At 35.6% G+C, this 18020-nt stretch overlaps 1 protein-coding gene across 1 annotated transcript; it reads left to right on the plus strand.

Annotated features, from left to right (window-relative positions):
• The first annotated feature begins 1484 nt into the window (after window positions 1–1484).
• LOC111993273 (CDPK-related kinase 3) lies at window positions 1485–11628 on the plus strand. Its single transcript, XM_024025122.2, has 11 exons — window positions 1485–2287; window positions 6099–6229; window positions 6635–6676; window positions 6805–6913; window positions 7098–7176; window positions 7792–8088; window positions 8637–8746; window positions 9559–9666; window positions 9872–9934; window positions 11148–11315; window positions 11414–11628. The coding sequence occupies exons 1-11, from the start codon at window positions 1721–1723 to the stop codon at window positions 11549–11551; spliced, it is 1812 nt and encodes a 603-aa protein (XP_023880890.1). The 5' UTR covers window positions 1485–1720; the 3' UTR covers window positions 11552–11628.
• Window positions 11629–18020: the final 6392 nt, after the last annotated feature.

An 18020-nucleotide genomic window follows, 5' to 3' on the forward strand; every position in this document is an offset into this window, starting at 1 on the left:
TCAAGATGAAGCATAGATGTTAGCAACATGAAACTGAGACCCTAAACCCTAAACCCTATTGGAAACCGAGAGCTTTGGTTAATATATTAGCAACATGATGGTGGGATAAGACATGGAAGGTACAAATGATGCCATCTTGAATCTAATCTCAAATTAGATGACAATCAATTTTGATATGAACATGAGTGCAGTTTGAGAGTGGTCAATATTAAAATCTTTAAGTAAGGAGAATAACAAAGTTACTTCGCACAATGTTGATGCCATTAAAAACTAATCAAAGTTTATCAATACGGTTTGGGATAATTGTAATGCTTGAATTGGAATTAACTTTCATTGTTGAAGTGGCATGATAGGTGTTTGGGTGGGGTCGAGGTAAATCTACAAAATGACATATTCTTAAAGAGAAAGGGAAATTTCTTTTTCTCTGGTTTGGTTATTTGCTTACCCTTCTAGGTTGCATTTGGGAGGTGTTTGGATGTTGATTAATAAACCAAACCAAAAAAAAAAAAAAAAAAGGCGAAAAAGGGCTCAAGCATTTATACCCCTTTTGGTTAGTAGAGGAGGCCCATCCTGTACAGAATTTGCTGAATCATGCACCAACCTTAGAGAGAGAATTTATGAACCTGCTACATTATTAGATAAATATATTATTTCCAAATTACAAAGAGGAAAGTGTGTGAGAATGAGAAATTCGTTAATTACATGTCTGATATCACTCTCTAAAATATATAAATAGAAGTAAATCAATTTAAAAACTAAAGAGATCAATTTATGGAAGTAATCGTATCCGAGGGCCAAGAAAGCGCCACCTGGGACAAGATTCCTCGTCTGTCTCTCACCGAATCCCAGCCTAATTCGAACCTTCGGACCAGGCTGTGCTTGTTCGTCAGCTCTGATTCTCTAAAATCCTCTTCGAGCACTTGTAATCCCCTACTCTCTACTCCATTTCCTACCAAATACTCCATCCTCTCAAACCACGCCACCTGTCAAAAATAGATGAATGGGCATTTTAGTAATCCAACAACGTACATCTCCCCGTAAAGTACCCAAAATACCCCTCAGCTCACAAACACGTGTCGCAAGAAAGAATCCCCAAAACGAGTCCACGTGTACACGAGAGCTTACTGTATAACTACCCACACTTTTTCCTAAAACCCCTTTTTAATTAAAAAAATTACAATAACGGCAAGAAAAGTAGCAAAAGACAAAATAAAAAGAAGTTGTACACACTCACACAGAGAGATAGAAAAAGTGCAGAAGAGAGAGAGAGAGAGAGAGAGAGTCTACTATTGTAATCAGTAAAGTACCATAATTATAGGTCCTTTTTTGGACCTTTATCCCAAATCAACGGCTCTGATCTCATCATAACACAGTATATGCCTCGTGATTTTCAGCTTCCAATTCCGATCACAGTGAATCGGACGATCGCTAATTTTTCGTTTCTACTCGAAGAGTACCACAGTTTAAAATTTCCTCAACTCACTCTGTCACACTCTAAACAGACCTCTTGTCTCTCTTTTCTCTCTTTTTCTGTCTCTTTCTCTCTCTCTCTCTCTCTGACTCCAATTCTCCTTCATTCTTTTGCTTTATCGTTTTCTCGCTGTAGATCTCTCTCTTTCTGTGTATCTCCGGCGAGAATCAGATCCGTCCGATGTGTGGACTTTGACTTTTCGTTGTGATCTGATACACAGCTTTTGTGTGTGAGACAGAGAGAGAGAGGATGGGGCAGTGCTACGGCAAGACTAAATTAACGGCCGAGAATGACGCTTCAACAAATAATACTACTACAATTATCGCCAGCTCTAACGATCAGCCACAAACGCCGTTACCGTCGAGCAGCGCGAGTAACGGTGCGGTAAAGAGCACGCCGGGCCGGCCGTCGAACCCGAGCCAGAGTCCGTGGCCGAGTCCGTACCCGCACGGCGTGTCCGCTAGCCCGCTTCCCGGAGGAGTGTCTCCGTCGCCGGCGAGGGGATCGGCGACGCCGAGGAGGTTCTTCCGGAGGCCATTTCCGCCTCCGTCTCCGGCGAAGCACATAAAGGCGTCGCTGGCGAAGAGGCTCGGGCACGGAGCGAAGCCGAAGGAGGGACCGATCCCGGAGGATCGAGGAGCGGAGCCGGAGCAAGCTCTGGATAAGAGCTTCGGGTACAGCAAGAATTTCGGGGCGAAGTTTGAGCTTGGGAGAGAGGTAGGGCGAGGGCATTTCGGTCATACTTGCTCCGCCAGAGGCAAAAAAGGCGACCTTAAAGATCGCCCCGTTGCTGTCAAAATCATATCCAAAGCCAAGGTACAATTCACATTCACTATACGATGTCGTTTTGATTACATTACTATATCTATGTATGTATGTATTTGTGGACTCTGAATTACAATTACATTTCTATATCATAGAAATAAAAAGCTGGTATTTAGTATTTACTACTATTTAGAGGAAAAATATATCATTCTGTTAAAAATAACTATAATGGGAATATATATGCAAATAATGCGTTTATATTGAAAGGAAGAGAGAGAGAGAGAGAGAGAGAGAGAGAGAGAGAGAGAGAGAGAGAGAGAGAGAGGGATATATATATATATATATATTATGCAGTAACCACTTTTGGGCGTTGGAGCAGGTGGTAAAGGAATTGAATTGGACATGGATTTGGCAGAAGATAAATGGGGAGGAAAAAGACAAAAAGAATAGGGAGATTTCATTGGACGGCTTTTCATTGTTTATAAATTAACAACTCCCCTTAATTCGATGAGAATTGGAAGTTTATAGCTTTGTCTTTTTGTTGTTTAAGAAGATAATATTAATTAGAGAACTGTAGAATAATGAAAATGCATCGGTTGCGATTTATTTTATCTGATCATGATGCTGTATATCTGAACGGGAATATGAGGTATTCCTGCAAGAGCCTTGTAGTTCTGTGGCATTGCCTGGTTTCTTTTATAAGGGGAATTAAAGTTTGAACCCCCTCCCTCAATTGTAGCAATGTTGCCATATGTCTTACACTATGTGGCATTGTTTTTTTTTTATTTTTCAATAGTTGGGGGGGGGGATTTGAACCTTGGCTATCTCAGTTGGAATCATGAAGATGTGCCGGTTGAGCTACATGGCTCTTGGCCACTATGTGACGTTGTTGTCCCTAGAGCAAATAGGGTTAGAATACATGCGTCCTTAATTAGCTGCTGCATTACTGTACTTTACATTCCTTATTATAGCATAACTATCAGATTTTGAGAAGGAGATGAGATCAGTCAACAAATTCACTTGCCTGATGCAGTTCTTTGAGATATGAACTTTGAAGTTAACTTGCTTTGGTTCACCATATAGATTTACAATACCCATAGTCGTTTTGTAGTTTTCTTGTCTTTCTCTTTCAGAGCTGGGGTCAAATGTCTTTCTTTCTGAAACATTATTTAAGCCCAATGAGCTCTCAGGTGACTTAGTTGGTTCACATGATCTGATCATTGTGTGAGTAACAAAGGAAATGGAATATCTATTATAAAATTTATAAATAAACAATTACACATCATATAAATGTGTTTCTGTGTGTGCATTATGGAAGTGATTTTTTTATTATTTACAAATTTAAGTAAAAATTTATGTAGTTGTTCCCTACAACTTGATCAATGTGGAAAGTGTAGTTTTAAGAACTTGGAAGTGTCCCCCCCCCCCCCCTCCTCTTTTTACGTACACCGTGTTGAACTCAACCTTTCAACCTCCCCACATTTTTTCATGGGTAGAAGGTACTCTTTGAATTAGAACTCATAGGCCTGGCAGTGCAAATGCTACATACATGTGATTTCTATGTAAGACAGGGAGTCTTAAACCTAACAACTGTCCCAGGCAATTCTTGCCTCTGACGAGTGACAAATATGGATGGTACTGTTCTCATGGGAAATCTTCTTCTTGATTTAGAATAATGTGCCTGTTGAGTATGAAAAAGTAGCTTTAGTGGATGTCTTGTATTGAATTGTGGTAAACATGGGTAGTGATCCTTACGTTTTTATCTAGCTGAAGAACTGCTTCTTTGGTCCCACTTGAAAAAATATCATAAATGATGATTATTACGAGTACCATTTATATGTTTATCTCACTAAATTATGTGGTCATACCCAATTTCTTCCAAACCATTAAATATAAGAAATTGACCCTCTAAACTATTTGATTAGTTGCAATGTCCTCTCACTATTATTTATAGTTAAAATTCATCTAATTTCCATCATATTTAGCCGTAATATTCACATGCTTATCACATGATCATAAAAAATAAGCTCATGATCATATAGTAATATGATTACATGAATTTTAAGGTTTAGTGGAAATTGGAAAAATTTCAATGGTAGGGGAAAATTGCAACCGGCCTTTAGTTTAGGGGGGTTAATTGTTCAAATTTAAAGTTTAGGAGGACATTGCAACTGACCTTTACCCTATGTTTGGGTGAAAGAATTGATAATCTCATAAAATTTCATAAATGATGAGATTTACTTTCCCATCATTTAAAATCATAATAATTAGTAATTCCTTGGTTTGGACACACAAGGAAATTTCATTCACACTAGTTACAGATTATTAATCAAATGCAAGATAGTTTATCGTTGTCAACCATCAGAAGCTCAACTCAATATTGTTGCCTCATTTAAATCCCAAAACATGAAAATACCATCATTTTGCTAAGACCCTGAAATGAATGATGAGGATGGGACAAATACTCTAGTAGCTAAGTGTTGTAACCTTTTCTTTGTTCACCTTGCTTCTTTGGATTTCAATGATCCTTAGCTGATGAATTGGCCCGGTGTGAACGGCCATGATTGAGCCAGGTCAATGATGAGAAGTGGTGGTCTCGTGGCTTTCGCTCTCTCAAGAAACTTTGTGAGTGGTCCAAGATTGTAGCTGGGCCACAATGGAAAACTATCTGCCGATTCAATTGAAATCGGAGCAGTGGCGTTGGTGGTGGTAGTAGTTGTAGTAGATGCAGGAAATTCTAATACGACCCCTTGAGCTATGTGTTGAACTTTGACAAGGCCACAAGGGCTTGGGGCAGAAATGTATTTTGGATAGAGACGATGATTACACCATGTTTCATAATTTCTTGTCCTGGTATGCTTTGGTACTGGGTCAATTGCTGATGTTGGGTTATGGAACAGAGTTTATGACTTATGTGTTTTAATTTAGTTGTTGCAGAAAATTTAGAAATAATGCCTTGAGATAGACGGAATTTTTATCAATGTCTTGGAAATAAGGCATGTCACTGTAGTTAAAATGAATAGTCATAAGTAGGCAACAACACAGCTTATATTCTTGAGTTACTTTTCTCCAATATGTATGTAATTTATGAAAAGTCATACATACTTTGTGTTTCATTTCTTATGATCATGGCTTGTGCATTTTAATGGTTTCATGTTGTCATAATTGCCATGGATTAACATCTAAATTAACCAGAAATAATGTCTTCATTTTTCTTTTTGAAAATTTATAATTGCATATAACTAGTCTCAAGACCTCTCATTGTCCTTCACCTCTTCTTGTAATACCCTGCTAATAATGAAAATGAATTATGCTCTCCACCCCTATCTCATTAATTCTTGCAATGAATCTATGTCCATAAAATTTTAATAATATTTTATTTAACTTCTAAACACCTCCCCTGCCCAGTGTGGAATTCAAATCATATAATCTATCTTAGGTCTCCTTATCAATCAAATCCTAAAATCCTCAACTAGTCTCAAGTGCATTTTTACATTTATTATTGTCCATCCTTCTTTTCACTCTCACACATGCTTGTGTCTGCACAATTATTATTGCCATCTTTTAAAGTATACTCATATCCTAAAACATCTCATAAATTCTTGTAATAAATTTCTTTTTCCATATCTTAGTTTGTTGAATGGTTCAAGGTTCTTGCCTCTTCCTCACATAGTTAAGAAGTAATATATTATTATGTCTCTTATATGCTTTATGTAATTAAATCTAAGAACTGAGCCATTTTCCTATCATTGTCTCTATAACCATCTTATACTTACCTGTGATTGTTGGTACTGCAATTTAAATGAAAAGGGCAATGTTGAAAATTCACTGTATTTGTATTATAATAAGATTTGTTTGGCAGATGACTACGGCAATATCAATAGAAGATGTTCGTAGAGAGGTGAAGATATTGAAAGCTTTATCGGGCCATCAGCATCTGGTCAAATTTCACGATGCATGTGAGGATGCAAATAACGTGTACATAGTCATGGAGTATGTCTTTTCTTGTTTCTGTTCTACTTTTAATGCAGAATATGTTCAGAATTTCTAAAATTGTGTCTTCAATCTTATTCTCTGTCTTTCTATGTATATATAAATAGCCCACAATTTTTAATTAGATAGAAATTATATTCTCTCCTGTCTTTTAGTTTTAAACTATTTTAACTTCTTACATCTGATATGATTTAACTTTTCATGCTTCCTACATGATGGACGTCTTGATTAGGTTAATCATATTTATAAATTTAGTTGTGTTATTATTTTCCTTTCTGAAAAAAAAAAAAAAAAAAAGAAGCTGAATTGATTGATTGTTCTCAATTACTTGACTGCTAGTGATTGACAACATTGTCAAACTTTTCCTAATTTTTGGATATGACACCTGTGAAATCTTGATTTCAGATTGTGTGAAGGTGGGGAACTTCTAGACAGAATTTTATCAAGGTAAAAATATTTTTCTTTCATAAAAGTCAGTTGTTTTGATAGATAAGTTAAGTTGCAGTTAATATAGCAATTAAGCATTTGATTGAAAAATTATAATTTGGATTCAAGACTATTCTCCTTTATTGTAGGGGAGGAAGGTATGCAGAGGAAGATGCAAAATTCATAGTTGTGCAAATTCTAAGTGTAGTTGCATTTTGTCATCTTCAAGGCGTTGTGCACCGTGACTTAAAGCCAGAGGTTTTTCTTTTCAGATTCATAATTCATTATTTTCCACATGACTCTTAGCATTTTTTCCTTTCAGATTATAATGGTAGTTTGTTTCCCTCTGCTCTTTTGTGTGTGTGTGTGTGTGTTTAGTTCATTCAATTCCTGGTTGATTATTATTTATTACTGATATAACTTCATCTTGCTTGCTTAACAGAATTTCCTTTTCACTTCTAGAAGTGAAGATGCTGACATGAAGCTTATTGATTTTGGTCTTTCTGACTTTATAAGGCCAGGTAACAATTTACTTAGATTAGCCCACCCCCCCCCCCACCCCCCCAAAAAAAAAAAAGAAAAAAAGAAAAGCCACAAAATATATATATATATATTTTTGATAGGTAATCCACAAAATAATTACTGAAATCATTCATCTTTGGTGCTTTATAATAAGCAATTGATATGCTGTTTACTAAATACTAATAATTTAGGCTACCTACAGGCTTGTTTATAATTTTAATTTTCAGGGGATTATCATTCTTTTATCCCTTACTGTTTAATAAGATTTTTTTTTGGTTGAATAATTGTTTGATAAACTGGATAAATTGATTTGATTTCCAGTGGATGTCTACCCATGGAAAAAAGAGGGCACTTTTTGAAGAGAGACTGAAAGTGCTAATTTTTGCATAAGATTGTTATTTGCAAATGCTATAATATTGTAAGAAACACCCTCACGATCACATGCCCACACACAAGTGTAGGTCTGAAATAATTAAAGCAATAATATTTGAAATATAATTTTTTGAAGCATTGAATTTATATTTAAAGCGGTGCAATTTTTAAACAACTCAGGTAGAATAGTAAGCATCTCCTTGTTTTAATTTATTTATCCCATATATGGGTGTTATCTGCAGATGAAAGACTTAATGATATTGTTGGAAGTGCCTACTATGTTGCACCCGAAGTCCTACATAGGTCTTATAGTCTGGAAGCAGATATATGGAGCATTGGGGTTATAACCTACATCTTATTATGTGGAAGCCGGCCTTTTTGGGCACGGACAGAATCTGGAATTTTCCGTGCAGTGCTAAGAGCAGACCCAAACTTTGAGGATTCACCCTGGCCCTCTGTGTCTGCAGAGGCCAAGGACTTTGTGAAAAGGCTCCTGAACAAGGATTACAGAAAAAGAATGACTGCAGTTCAAGCTCTCAGTAAGTAGTTAGTTTCTTGATGCTATTTATGAAAGTCCAGGATGTATTATCTAAGAAGCATGGACACAGACAGTGACATAGACACGATGCAACAGGGGACACAGCGACGTCAATTCTTGAAAAATTAGGACACGGCATGGTGGGAATATGACAATTAATAATTAATATATATCTTTAGGTATATTTTATTTATTTATAGGCATATTTTATGTTTATTTTTAGTTTCTAAATAAATAAATAAATATCAAAATCTTTAAGAACATTTCCAAAAAATCAAAGGATTTAAAAAATAATAATAATAATAATAATAATAATAATTTTCCTCCCAATACATTGAGGACACACATGAAGAAATGTCTTTGGCGTGTCTAATACATGTCTGGCACGGACACTCTGTGATATGCGGTTCATGTATTGGCTATTACTAACTTATATTGTGTTACTCCTTGCCATGTCAGATCTTGGCTTTGCTACACTGTATTATTTGATAATGATATTGGATGGGTTATTCAATCTTCTAACTGTTAAACCTACTTTTTCAATTGCAGCTCATCCTTGGTTGCGGAATGATAGTCGTCCAATACCATTAGATATATTGATCTATAAGTTAGTCAAGTCATACCTTCACGCTACACCTTTCAAACGTGCAGCACTAAAGGTACTATTCTTAGCATTTCCATATACATGCATGTCAGATATTTTCTTTCCTAGTTTTTCTTTTATAAGTTTTTCATATCAGTATGTAAATTTGAGAGTTACCAGATTCCCTTACCAACCCTATGTACGCTGCAAATTGTATCATGTGTCCCAAATTGTGGAACTTATGCATTCCAGTTCCCCAAAATCGGCCATCCCAATGTATTGCGTTAATTCATCATTGCTATATAAAGAAATATTTGGCTAAAATTTTAATAAAGAAAATATAATATATGGGGAAGAGAGAGAGAGAGAGAGAGAGAAGGACTTGTTATTGATTAATTTATGTGTTTATATGTGCATATTGATATAAGTATACATACATACGTATAAGAACATGTGTACATGGATAACAGATGTGGACATATGTCTGTCTGTCTGTACATACAAAATTTGTTGAATATTAATTGGCATGCTGATAGATGTCATATCAAAGAGATTCTCTTAGCTCATTGTGGAATTGTCATATTAGATAATTATCTTTGATAATAAGAAATGTAATTAGATTTTATTGCTTTTTCTTTTGGGTTGAGATTGAAAACTTTTATTAGATTTTTGTCACTCCTTCTGTAAATGTAAAATGTGTGCTTCCTTAAAAAAATCAGAGAGAATTCTCAGGGGTTAATCATGAGACGTATACATAAGTCAAAAAGCCTCAATTGTATCAGACTATCACACAGGATATTTGAGGAGCATGAAATGTTTGAAGACTGAGTTTTCCAATTCTGTAGTAGAATCCAACTAATTCTTGTGTTGGTTCCCTGATTATTGCAGGCTCTCTCAAAAGCTTTGACAGAGGATGAGCTGGTGTATCTCAGAATTCAATTCAAGCTCTTAGAACCAAATAAAGATGGGCGTGTCTCTCTTGAAAATTTCAAAACGGTTATTTACTGCTTCTATCTTTTTAATTTGACTTTCCAATCTAGAATTGGTTACCATTCCAAAGTGGGAATCATTTCTTCTTTTTGTTCGCATGGCTTGGCCATTTACTTGAAGAATTTCTAATTTTTGTATTAACAGTTTTTACTTGTCTCCTATGTGCTTTATGTACAAAATCTTATTTATGGTTAAACAAAAATACTTGCAGGCTCTTGTGCAAAATGCAACAGATGCCATGAGAGAGTCTAGAGTTATTGATATTATAAATACAGTAAGTCATATTTTTTGCTTTTAATAGAATACTTTTCAGTTGTTAAATATCTCTGCCATAGATATTGACATATCATACAGCTGCTGGCATATCTATGGTTCCTAAATAAATAACCGCACTTTTGAGAGACCTGTTGATCTTTTGAAATCTTTGCTAGTTGGGACTTTGTTTGAGTGGTCCTGGATTTGGGGTTTATGTATTTCCATTTCTGATTTCCTACAATCTATTAATTCTTCTCTTTGATTTGTTTGTAATTGTTTCAAGTACAATTTGTTCACCATCGTGAATATGATGTAATTTTTTTCAATAAAACTTTTATTACCTCGCAAAATAATAATAATAATAAATAGTTCTAATTTTTTCAATAAGTCTAGGGACACTCAATTTCACACGCAACTAATGTGTCGAGTTGTGATTAGTGCATAATAACTGAAGTGTCAATGGTGGATCCAAGTGACAGTGATGTTGCTCCCATCATCAGTTGACAACTCAGTAGCATGTGAAATTGAGCATGTCCATTGGGTTGTTGATTATTTTTTCTTTGCTTTCCATATGTGTGTGCAGATACATACTATCAAACCTCATGCATCAGTAATTTGGTAGAGGTAAACCTCAGACCAATGGTTCCTGAGCCACAGCCTTATAATTATACTACTATTGCATATTTTTTTACAATATGTTTTGTACCATGACAACTAAAAGCCTTAAGCTCCTTATGGAAATCGTTCTGCTAGGTTAAGAATTATATTCTCAAGAAACTTATCTTCGATTTTGAAATAAATCTGGGCCAGAAATTATCTGATCTCAACTTGCATATTTATAGCAAGTTGTTCTACTTAGAGACTTGAGATTTAAGCATAACATGTGAAGGTTGTGTAAAACTGGCCAGCCAATAGACAAAAAAGAATCAACTAATGCAGTTATGATGTGAGTAGACTTATAATACAGAACCCTAGGAACTGGGGCCAGGTCATCTTTTGTTTATGGTCAACATGTTTTTTTTTTGAATTTCTTTATGGTCAACATGTTGGCAAAATTTATCTATCAACAGTTAATTTTTTTGATCTGGTTCAATTCTGGAAACTTTTTTTTTTTTTTTTGCATCTTCTCTTTGTTTGTTGCATCTGTTTTTCTTCCCCCTTCTTCTATTTTTTGTCCTTTTAAGAATTGACAATGACCACATTCATATTTTTCTGCTTATTTCTTTTCTCAGATGGAATCACTTGGTTATAGAAAGATGGACTTCGAAGAGTTTTGTGCTGCTGCAATCAGTACACATCAATTGGAGGCCCTTGATGGGTGGGAACAGATTGCCTCCACTGCTTTTGAGCATTTTGAACAGGAGGGTAATCGCGTCATATCAGTGGAAGAATTGGCAAGGGTATGAACTATTATGGCTCTTGGAGCATCTTCCTAGTGATTGGTTCTTTCTTTCTTTAAAAATGTGATTTGGCTCATATCTGGTACGTTTTACCGCAGGAATTGAATCTTGGCCCGACAGCTTATTCTATACTCAAAGATTGGATTCGAAACTCAGATGGAAAACTCAGTTTACTTGGATATACAAAATTTTTGCATGGTGTAACACTGCGTAGTTCAAACACAAGACACCATTAATTTTTTAGCTTTTGAGATATAGTTTAAATTCATGGGATTTAGAGGGTTTGCAGGATTTTTTTTTTTTTTTTTTTTTTTTTTTGCCCTTTGGGAATGGGGTAAAGAAAATGATTTAAATTCATGGGATTTAGAGGGTTTGCAGGATTTTTTTTTTTTTTTTTTTTTTTTTTTGCCCTTTGGGAATGGGGTAAAGAAAATGTGTATAAGTGAATATTAGTTGAGCCAGCTCTGGGATTGCAGTCGTATTTATATTGAAGTATTTCTGCTTGCTCATACCCCCTTTTTTTTCTTTTTTTTTTCGTGGGTTCGAGCTCAGATTGTGACTATTCATTAATTTTTGAAATCAAAAAGGTTTATACTCATGAAAATGAACTGTTTATAGATTTTGTAAGTTTGAATATATGTTGGTTGTAAAATGAAACTAATAATTTGATTTTGTTACCAATTAACTTGCGGAAAGGATTTGCTAATGATGTTTCCAGTTGGATTAGATCTTCTATAAATTCTCCAAAAGGGAAGCAAACCACATTCTTAAGCAGTAATGCCCGCCATTAATGTTTGCTACTTGAAGCTTCTTGATGCTCACTGAACTCAACAATGGCCACAATTTAAATACATGCTGCTGTTCCAGCTTGCTAAAACCTTGCTCCACATGCAGTTGGCTTGTGTTGGGCTGTTGATTTTTTAGTTCAGGTTTAACCCTAGGTAAACACAAGTAGGTAATGAGACATGCTTATTGCTAATTATCCCTTCTCCCCGATAATCTGATAATGCAATGCTATCCAAAGCTGAAAGGAAGAGAAATACATAATGAAATTTTAATGGGCAACTGAGGTAAAGGACTAGTCCACTATGCTCTGTAAGTCCAGTTAATTAACAATTACCCTACAGGTGTTGATGTGAAAATGTAAACTAACTACTAAGCAGTCTATGATACTTGGTATAATTATTGGGTAGGCACAGATTCTTGTGAAGTAAAATGGCATTGACGTACGATGCCTTCTTTTGAGTTCTCTGTTCTATAGTCATGCTCATCATCTTTTGGTTCTTCAAGGACTTGTACTGTAGGCCCTCCCTTGTTCGTTATACCAGTTTCATCAACTTGTCTTTTATTTATTTTTCAATGCATTTGTTGCAAGTCTCAAACAAATTTGGCTGCCTAGTGTTTTGTTTTTTTTTTTTTCTAATTGCAGTATGTCCTTTTTGCTACCGTGCTAAAAGGAAGGAGCTAACACTTGAGGACAAGTGGGGCCAAACACAACATAATGAATGTTTCCACAATCACTGCGTCATTGTGGCATGGATTCAATTTTGATGTCTGATATATTGAAATCTCTCTCCAATGATCGAGCCAAATTTGGTCAATGTTAATGTGCTAACTGCTCACAAGTGGTGAAGGAAGGAACACTTGCACATATAAGGTGTATGAATCTTGGCTTCTTAGCTTTTCCCAGAATTAGTTCGATCGGGCTGTCATAATTGTGAGTTGAAATTAAAATATTCAACCATGTTTACTAGTAGAGAACACTAGACAAAAAGAATTGCCAATTTGCTTTAATTATTGATCAAAGTCAACTTGCCCCCCATATTTTTATTAAAGCATGTCAACTAATTGACCTTAGCGTAGGCTGGCTCTGCTTGACCTTAATGCTAACTGCAAATTTGGATTGTCAAATTATTCAAACAAAAGCTGGAGCTGGACTGAGATATCTTCGAATCTTTTTTAATCATTATAAGAAAATGGGGTTTCTTGCCAAATGAGAAGCTGTTTGATCCACAATTTAAAAGGAAAAAGGACAGAAGAGAATAGGAAAGGAAAAACTATTAGGGGGAACTATCAACATAAAAAAATGGCACACTTGTGATGTAAACAAAATTTAATTAGAATTCAACGAGATAACATAAGCCAAAAAAAAAAAAAATCAATGGTAAGTGAGACTGAGACAGTGTAACTCAAATCTTGTTCTTTCTTTGATGTCTATGTTTCACGAACAAAATTGCTAAATGCCCTTTTCGGGCAAAAATAGCAGCTCTTTGCCCAATTTTTCAAATTAATTAGGGAAATGCTCATCTTTTGTAACTCGATTTGTGATAAATCGAGTTAAAAAAAAAAAAATCTGGGAGTTCTATAGTGGCATTTTTAAGAACTTATAATGACGTTTTAAGGACATATAGTAGCCTTTTCCTATGTTTCACCCAAAAAAAAATCTCAAGTTGCAGAACTTTGGACTTTACTACTTATTGTTTAAGAGGTTTTTTTAATTGTTTAACCACCGAGATCTGTCCCCATCATGGTTAGTAACATAGATTTAGATTATTATTAAAATAATTGTTAAATTATTAAAAAATTCGATATTGAATAATGTACTAAGTAACAAAACTTTTTACTTGTTATTTACTTATACCTTCCACAAATGTGTAAAGGTTTCATGTTAAACTGAAGTTGGAAAAATCGTGTGAAGAAAAACCTAGCGATAAGAATCATAAACTTGCAGAAAAAGAAATCAACCATAAAAGTTCATTTCTGATATGTACAACACCGTGTAACATTAAGTTATATTATATGGTACTACTACATGTTTTGTTCACACTAAAAATATAAAAAATACTACTAATCATACTTTGCCATTCCCCCCACTTTAGACCAGCTCGTGCTTGCTAGTTTTACCCAAGGTCTTTCCGAATTAATGGTCCATATTCTGATTTTCTTAAAAAAAAAAAAAAAAAAAGTCCATACTCCATATTCTGAAAGTGAAACAATGGTCAAATCTTAGTGTCTTTAATGGATATATATAAATATATATATATATATATATGTTGTGGATGTCTGAGAACCGAGGATGAATTTGAAGAGTTGCAGTATAATTGTGGGGATGTTACAGTTCACAGGCCCGAGGAGGAAAGTAGCCCGAGGAAAGGAAGAAACGAGTCAAGGTACTCTAAGGCATTCTAAGTGAGAGTGAGAATCTGAAGAGAGAGAGAGTCAACAGTCATAGGGTAAACTTCTAGTTTGGAGTAGCCTATCACCTCTGCATTAAATGGTGGGCAACAGCTTTATCAGTTGCATTGATGAGGAAGTGACCTAAACAGTATAAGTCACAGCTAAGCAAACTCCTTTCACCATCTTCTTTAGAGGGGAAAAGAGACAAGTGTTTGAGAAAAAACTATTTAGGTAGGGATGGATGGTTGAGATATGGAGAAAAGAGAAGTATATAAGAAAAGAGGGATTTACAGAAAAAGAGATAAAAAAACACAAGTATCTAAAGACAAAGAAAGAAACAAGAACGTTGATAGAAGAGAGTGAACAGTGCAATTTTTTGTATAATCTTAGCCTCCTCGGGCAAGCTTGTGAAGGGATATATGTCCATCTATTCTATAGAATCAACCTTTTCTTCTCTATCTTTATCCTTAGGTAAAGCCCCATCTTCTTGTTCGTTTTCCTCTCTTAAAATTTTTATTGATTTGGGCCAAGATTGAATTGTACAACTCACTATTTTAAGTGGACTTGGGCTTATTCTACCTTGCTTAGCTAAAGCTCTGTTTAGTAGTGTTTACATAAGGCAGAAATATGATTAACTGCCTATTTATGTGGACCTGTATTAAACCATAGTATCACAATACGCCTAAAGACATGTTGGTTCCTTTTTGGAGAGATGTTTTCATTAAATTAAGAACATCCCGCATCTTATTAGCCAAAAAAAGAAAAAAGAAAAAAAAGAAAAAAGAACATCCTACATCAACATCTCTTTGATTTTGATTTTAATTTTGATTTTTAAAATTACATGGATTTTTTTTATAAGTTTTATATTTAAAAAAGAAAAAGAAAAAGAAGTGATGTTTGTTATCCGAGATCACAACTAATTTCATGTCCAATAAATCAATCTATTGAATTTACGTGAAAAGTTTCCCCCCTTTTTTGTGTGTGGAAATTTACCAACGATTCATTTGTAGATATGTGTTTCTCACTTTATCTCAATTGTTTGGATGGTAATCTAAAATTTTATGGTCCATCATTTGTGGAAAGATTTTCTAAATCAACTTGGTTTTGCTTTGAATAGTTTTGTTTAGGATTGTGACTACTAATTTCTTTTGCAAAATAGTATTTGCTCTGATACTTATTCATAACTGATTCAAAATAATTAACTTTTCAAGTTTCAAGTCTTTTCAAGAGTATAATTAACTTTTAAAAAAAATTAACAACCTAACAAGACTTTTTATTAACTAAAAAATAAGAGAAATGATATGTCTACAACATTTTTACAATAAATCCTAAGTGGCAGGTTGTTATTGTTGGGGCAAAAAAGTAATCTTAGTGTTAGTTTCAAATTTGAACCAATAACAACTAACCACATGTGATTTGTTATAAAAATATTGTAAAATTGTTGTAGATGTAGCATCTCTCAAAAAATAATTTCCTTACACTTATAGTACTTAAACCAAAATGATATTAAGCTAAGAAATTAATTAATTATTCAAAAATAAAATATTAAATGCCCTAATATAATCCATCTTAATTAAAACAATAAAAATAATTATAATTCAATTTAAAAATCTACGGTTTTTAGCAATTACATTATTCTTCTGCTTTAATAACTTATTAAAAAAATTAATCTTTTTTAATTAACAACCATCTATTTCATTAAACAGTAAAGGAGCATAATTAACAAGCAATGTGTCTCTCTCCCAAGCTTTCCGCATAGTAGCAAGGAGGGAGGACTTATTACACGTGAAAGAAGGGAAATGGAGAGAAAACACCTTAGCTAGAGCATGAGTTATTGATAGGGATGTTGTTACTAGGACCCAGGCACGTCATACAAGGGAAACCGACGACGCCTTCAAGTCCGTCGATTCCTTAGGAGAAGACGGAAGGACTAGAGTGACGGCATGGAAAGCGACAATGTGACACTGAATCCCAACGGGGCAAAATGTCCGATGGCAACGGAAGGCCGACAAGGAGAATTGAGAGCTGATGGGTCCAACATGACCTTACTTGATCCTCACAAAAATTTACACAAGGAAACATCTTGTTGATCATGCAAGATAATCCTGCTACAAATTCATATCTCCTTCATATGGAAAGACACCCTATAATTGCGGAAACCCTAGTATTAGATCTTCTCCATAAGGAAAAATCTCCATTCTCAAGGGATCTTGGTTCCTACTAGCTACTATAAAAGCACCAAACCTCCATTTTTCTCAAGTACGCAAAAACTCTCTAGCTTTCTCACTATAGAGTTCATAGAGACTTCTCATTCACTAACTTGACTTTCTAAGGGTCTTTGGCCGATACCACACCGGTGTCTTTTGTTTGGTCCCTGTATGGTCTTGACACGATCAATAGCCATTACCAACCAAGAGACCAGGAACCTGCCAAGCACATTAGAGAGGTAGGTACAGACCCTTGCTGCAGTGGTTGAACGGCTCACTCAGTGGAACCACGAGTTGGAACGACAGCTGGAGCAGCGAAATGATCAAGAGCCCAACGATTAAAATGATAGACAAGACAAGGACAAACGTGACAACAATCATCCCTCGACGAATGATCACCAAGAAAGGGATAACCAAAAGGAAAGCAATGTCGTCAAAATATGAGATCAACTAGATACCAGTTGTCCTTCCGAGCTGGAAGTTGGCACGTTGCACATGGCACATGAGATGCAGATGGTGAAAGAACAAATGGACATGATGATGAATGCCCTAAGAGGATTGGTATCCACCAACTTGGACGAATTAGTTCAGTGGATCGACTCGCCCTTCACCGCACAAGTGACTCCTTTCCCCCTTTCGGCCAAGTTCCAAATGCCACAGCCATAGGTGGAGGCATATTATGGTTCGTGGGACCCACTGGACCATTTAGAGTCATTCAAAACCCTCATACACTTGCAAGAAGTTCCAGAAGAAATTATGTGCAGGGCCTTCCCTACCACTTTGAAAGGGCCAACGAGGGTATGGTTTGGCAAACTTACCTCAAACTCTGTCTCCACCTTCAAGGAGTTGAGTGGACACTTTGTCAAGCACTTCATCAAGGGATAAAGACATAAAAGATCCTCAGCGGCCATACTAAGCATTACGCAGTGGGAAGATGAAAGCCTAAGGTCATACGTAACTCGTTTCAACAAAGAGACCCTATTGATTGACAAAGCCAACAACAAAGTCCTTGTTACTGCCTTCACCCATGGGTTATGACCGAGGGAGTTTCTCTTCTTTCTCAACAAAAATGATCCGAAGACAATGGCCGAGATGCTGTACAAAGCCACGAAATACATGAACATTGAAGACGAGATGATAGCTCGGAGGGACGGGCCAAGGAAGAGACAGAGGCAAGATGACCTTCATCCAGAAAAAAGCAGGAAGGTTGCCCGGACGAATGAGCGAAAGGAAGATAGGAGATCAAAACCCCTGTCGAGGAGGACGATAAACTTCACCCCTTTGAATACCCCGCTGGATCAAGTCCTCATGCAGATAAGGG

The sequence above is a fragment of the Quercus suber genome, unplaced genomic scaffold (assembly GCF_002906115.3).
Source record: "Quercus suber isolate HL8 unplaced genomic scaffold, Cork oak 2.0 scaffold_550, whole genome shotgun sequence".
Taxonomy (NCBI): Eukaryota; Viridiplantae; Streptophyta; class Magnoliopsida; order Fagales; family Fagaceae; genus Quercus; species Quercus suber.

Excerpts from the sequence above, each read along its gene's own strand:
- LOC111993273 (XM_024025122.2), top strand. The coding sequence starts at position 1,721 with ATGGGGCAGTGCTACGGCAAGACTAAATTAACGGCCGAGAATGACGCT. Across the intron at positions 6,914-7,097 it reads ACCGTGACTTAAAGCCAGAG|AATTTCCTTTTCACTTCTAG; the intron begins GTTTTTCTTTTC and ends CTTGCTTAACAG. Across the intron at positions 8,089-8,636 it reads GACTGCAGTTCAAGCTCTCA|CTCATCCTTGGTTGCGGAAT; the intron begins GTAAGTAGTTAG and ends TTTCAATTGCAG.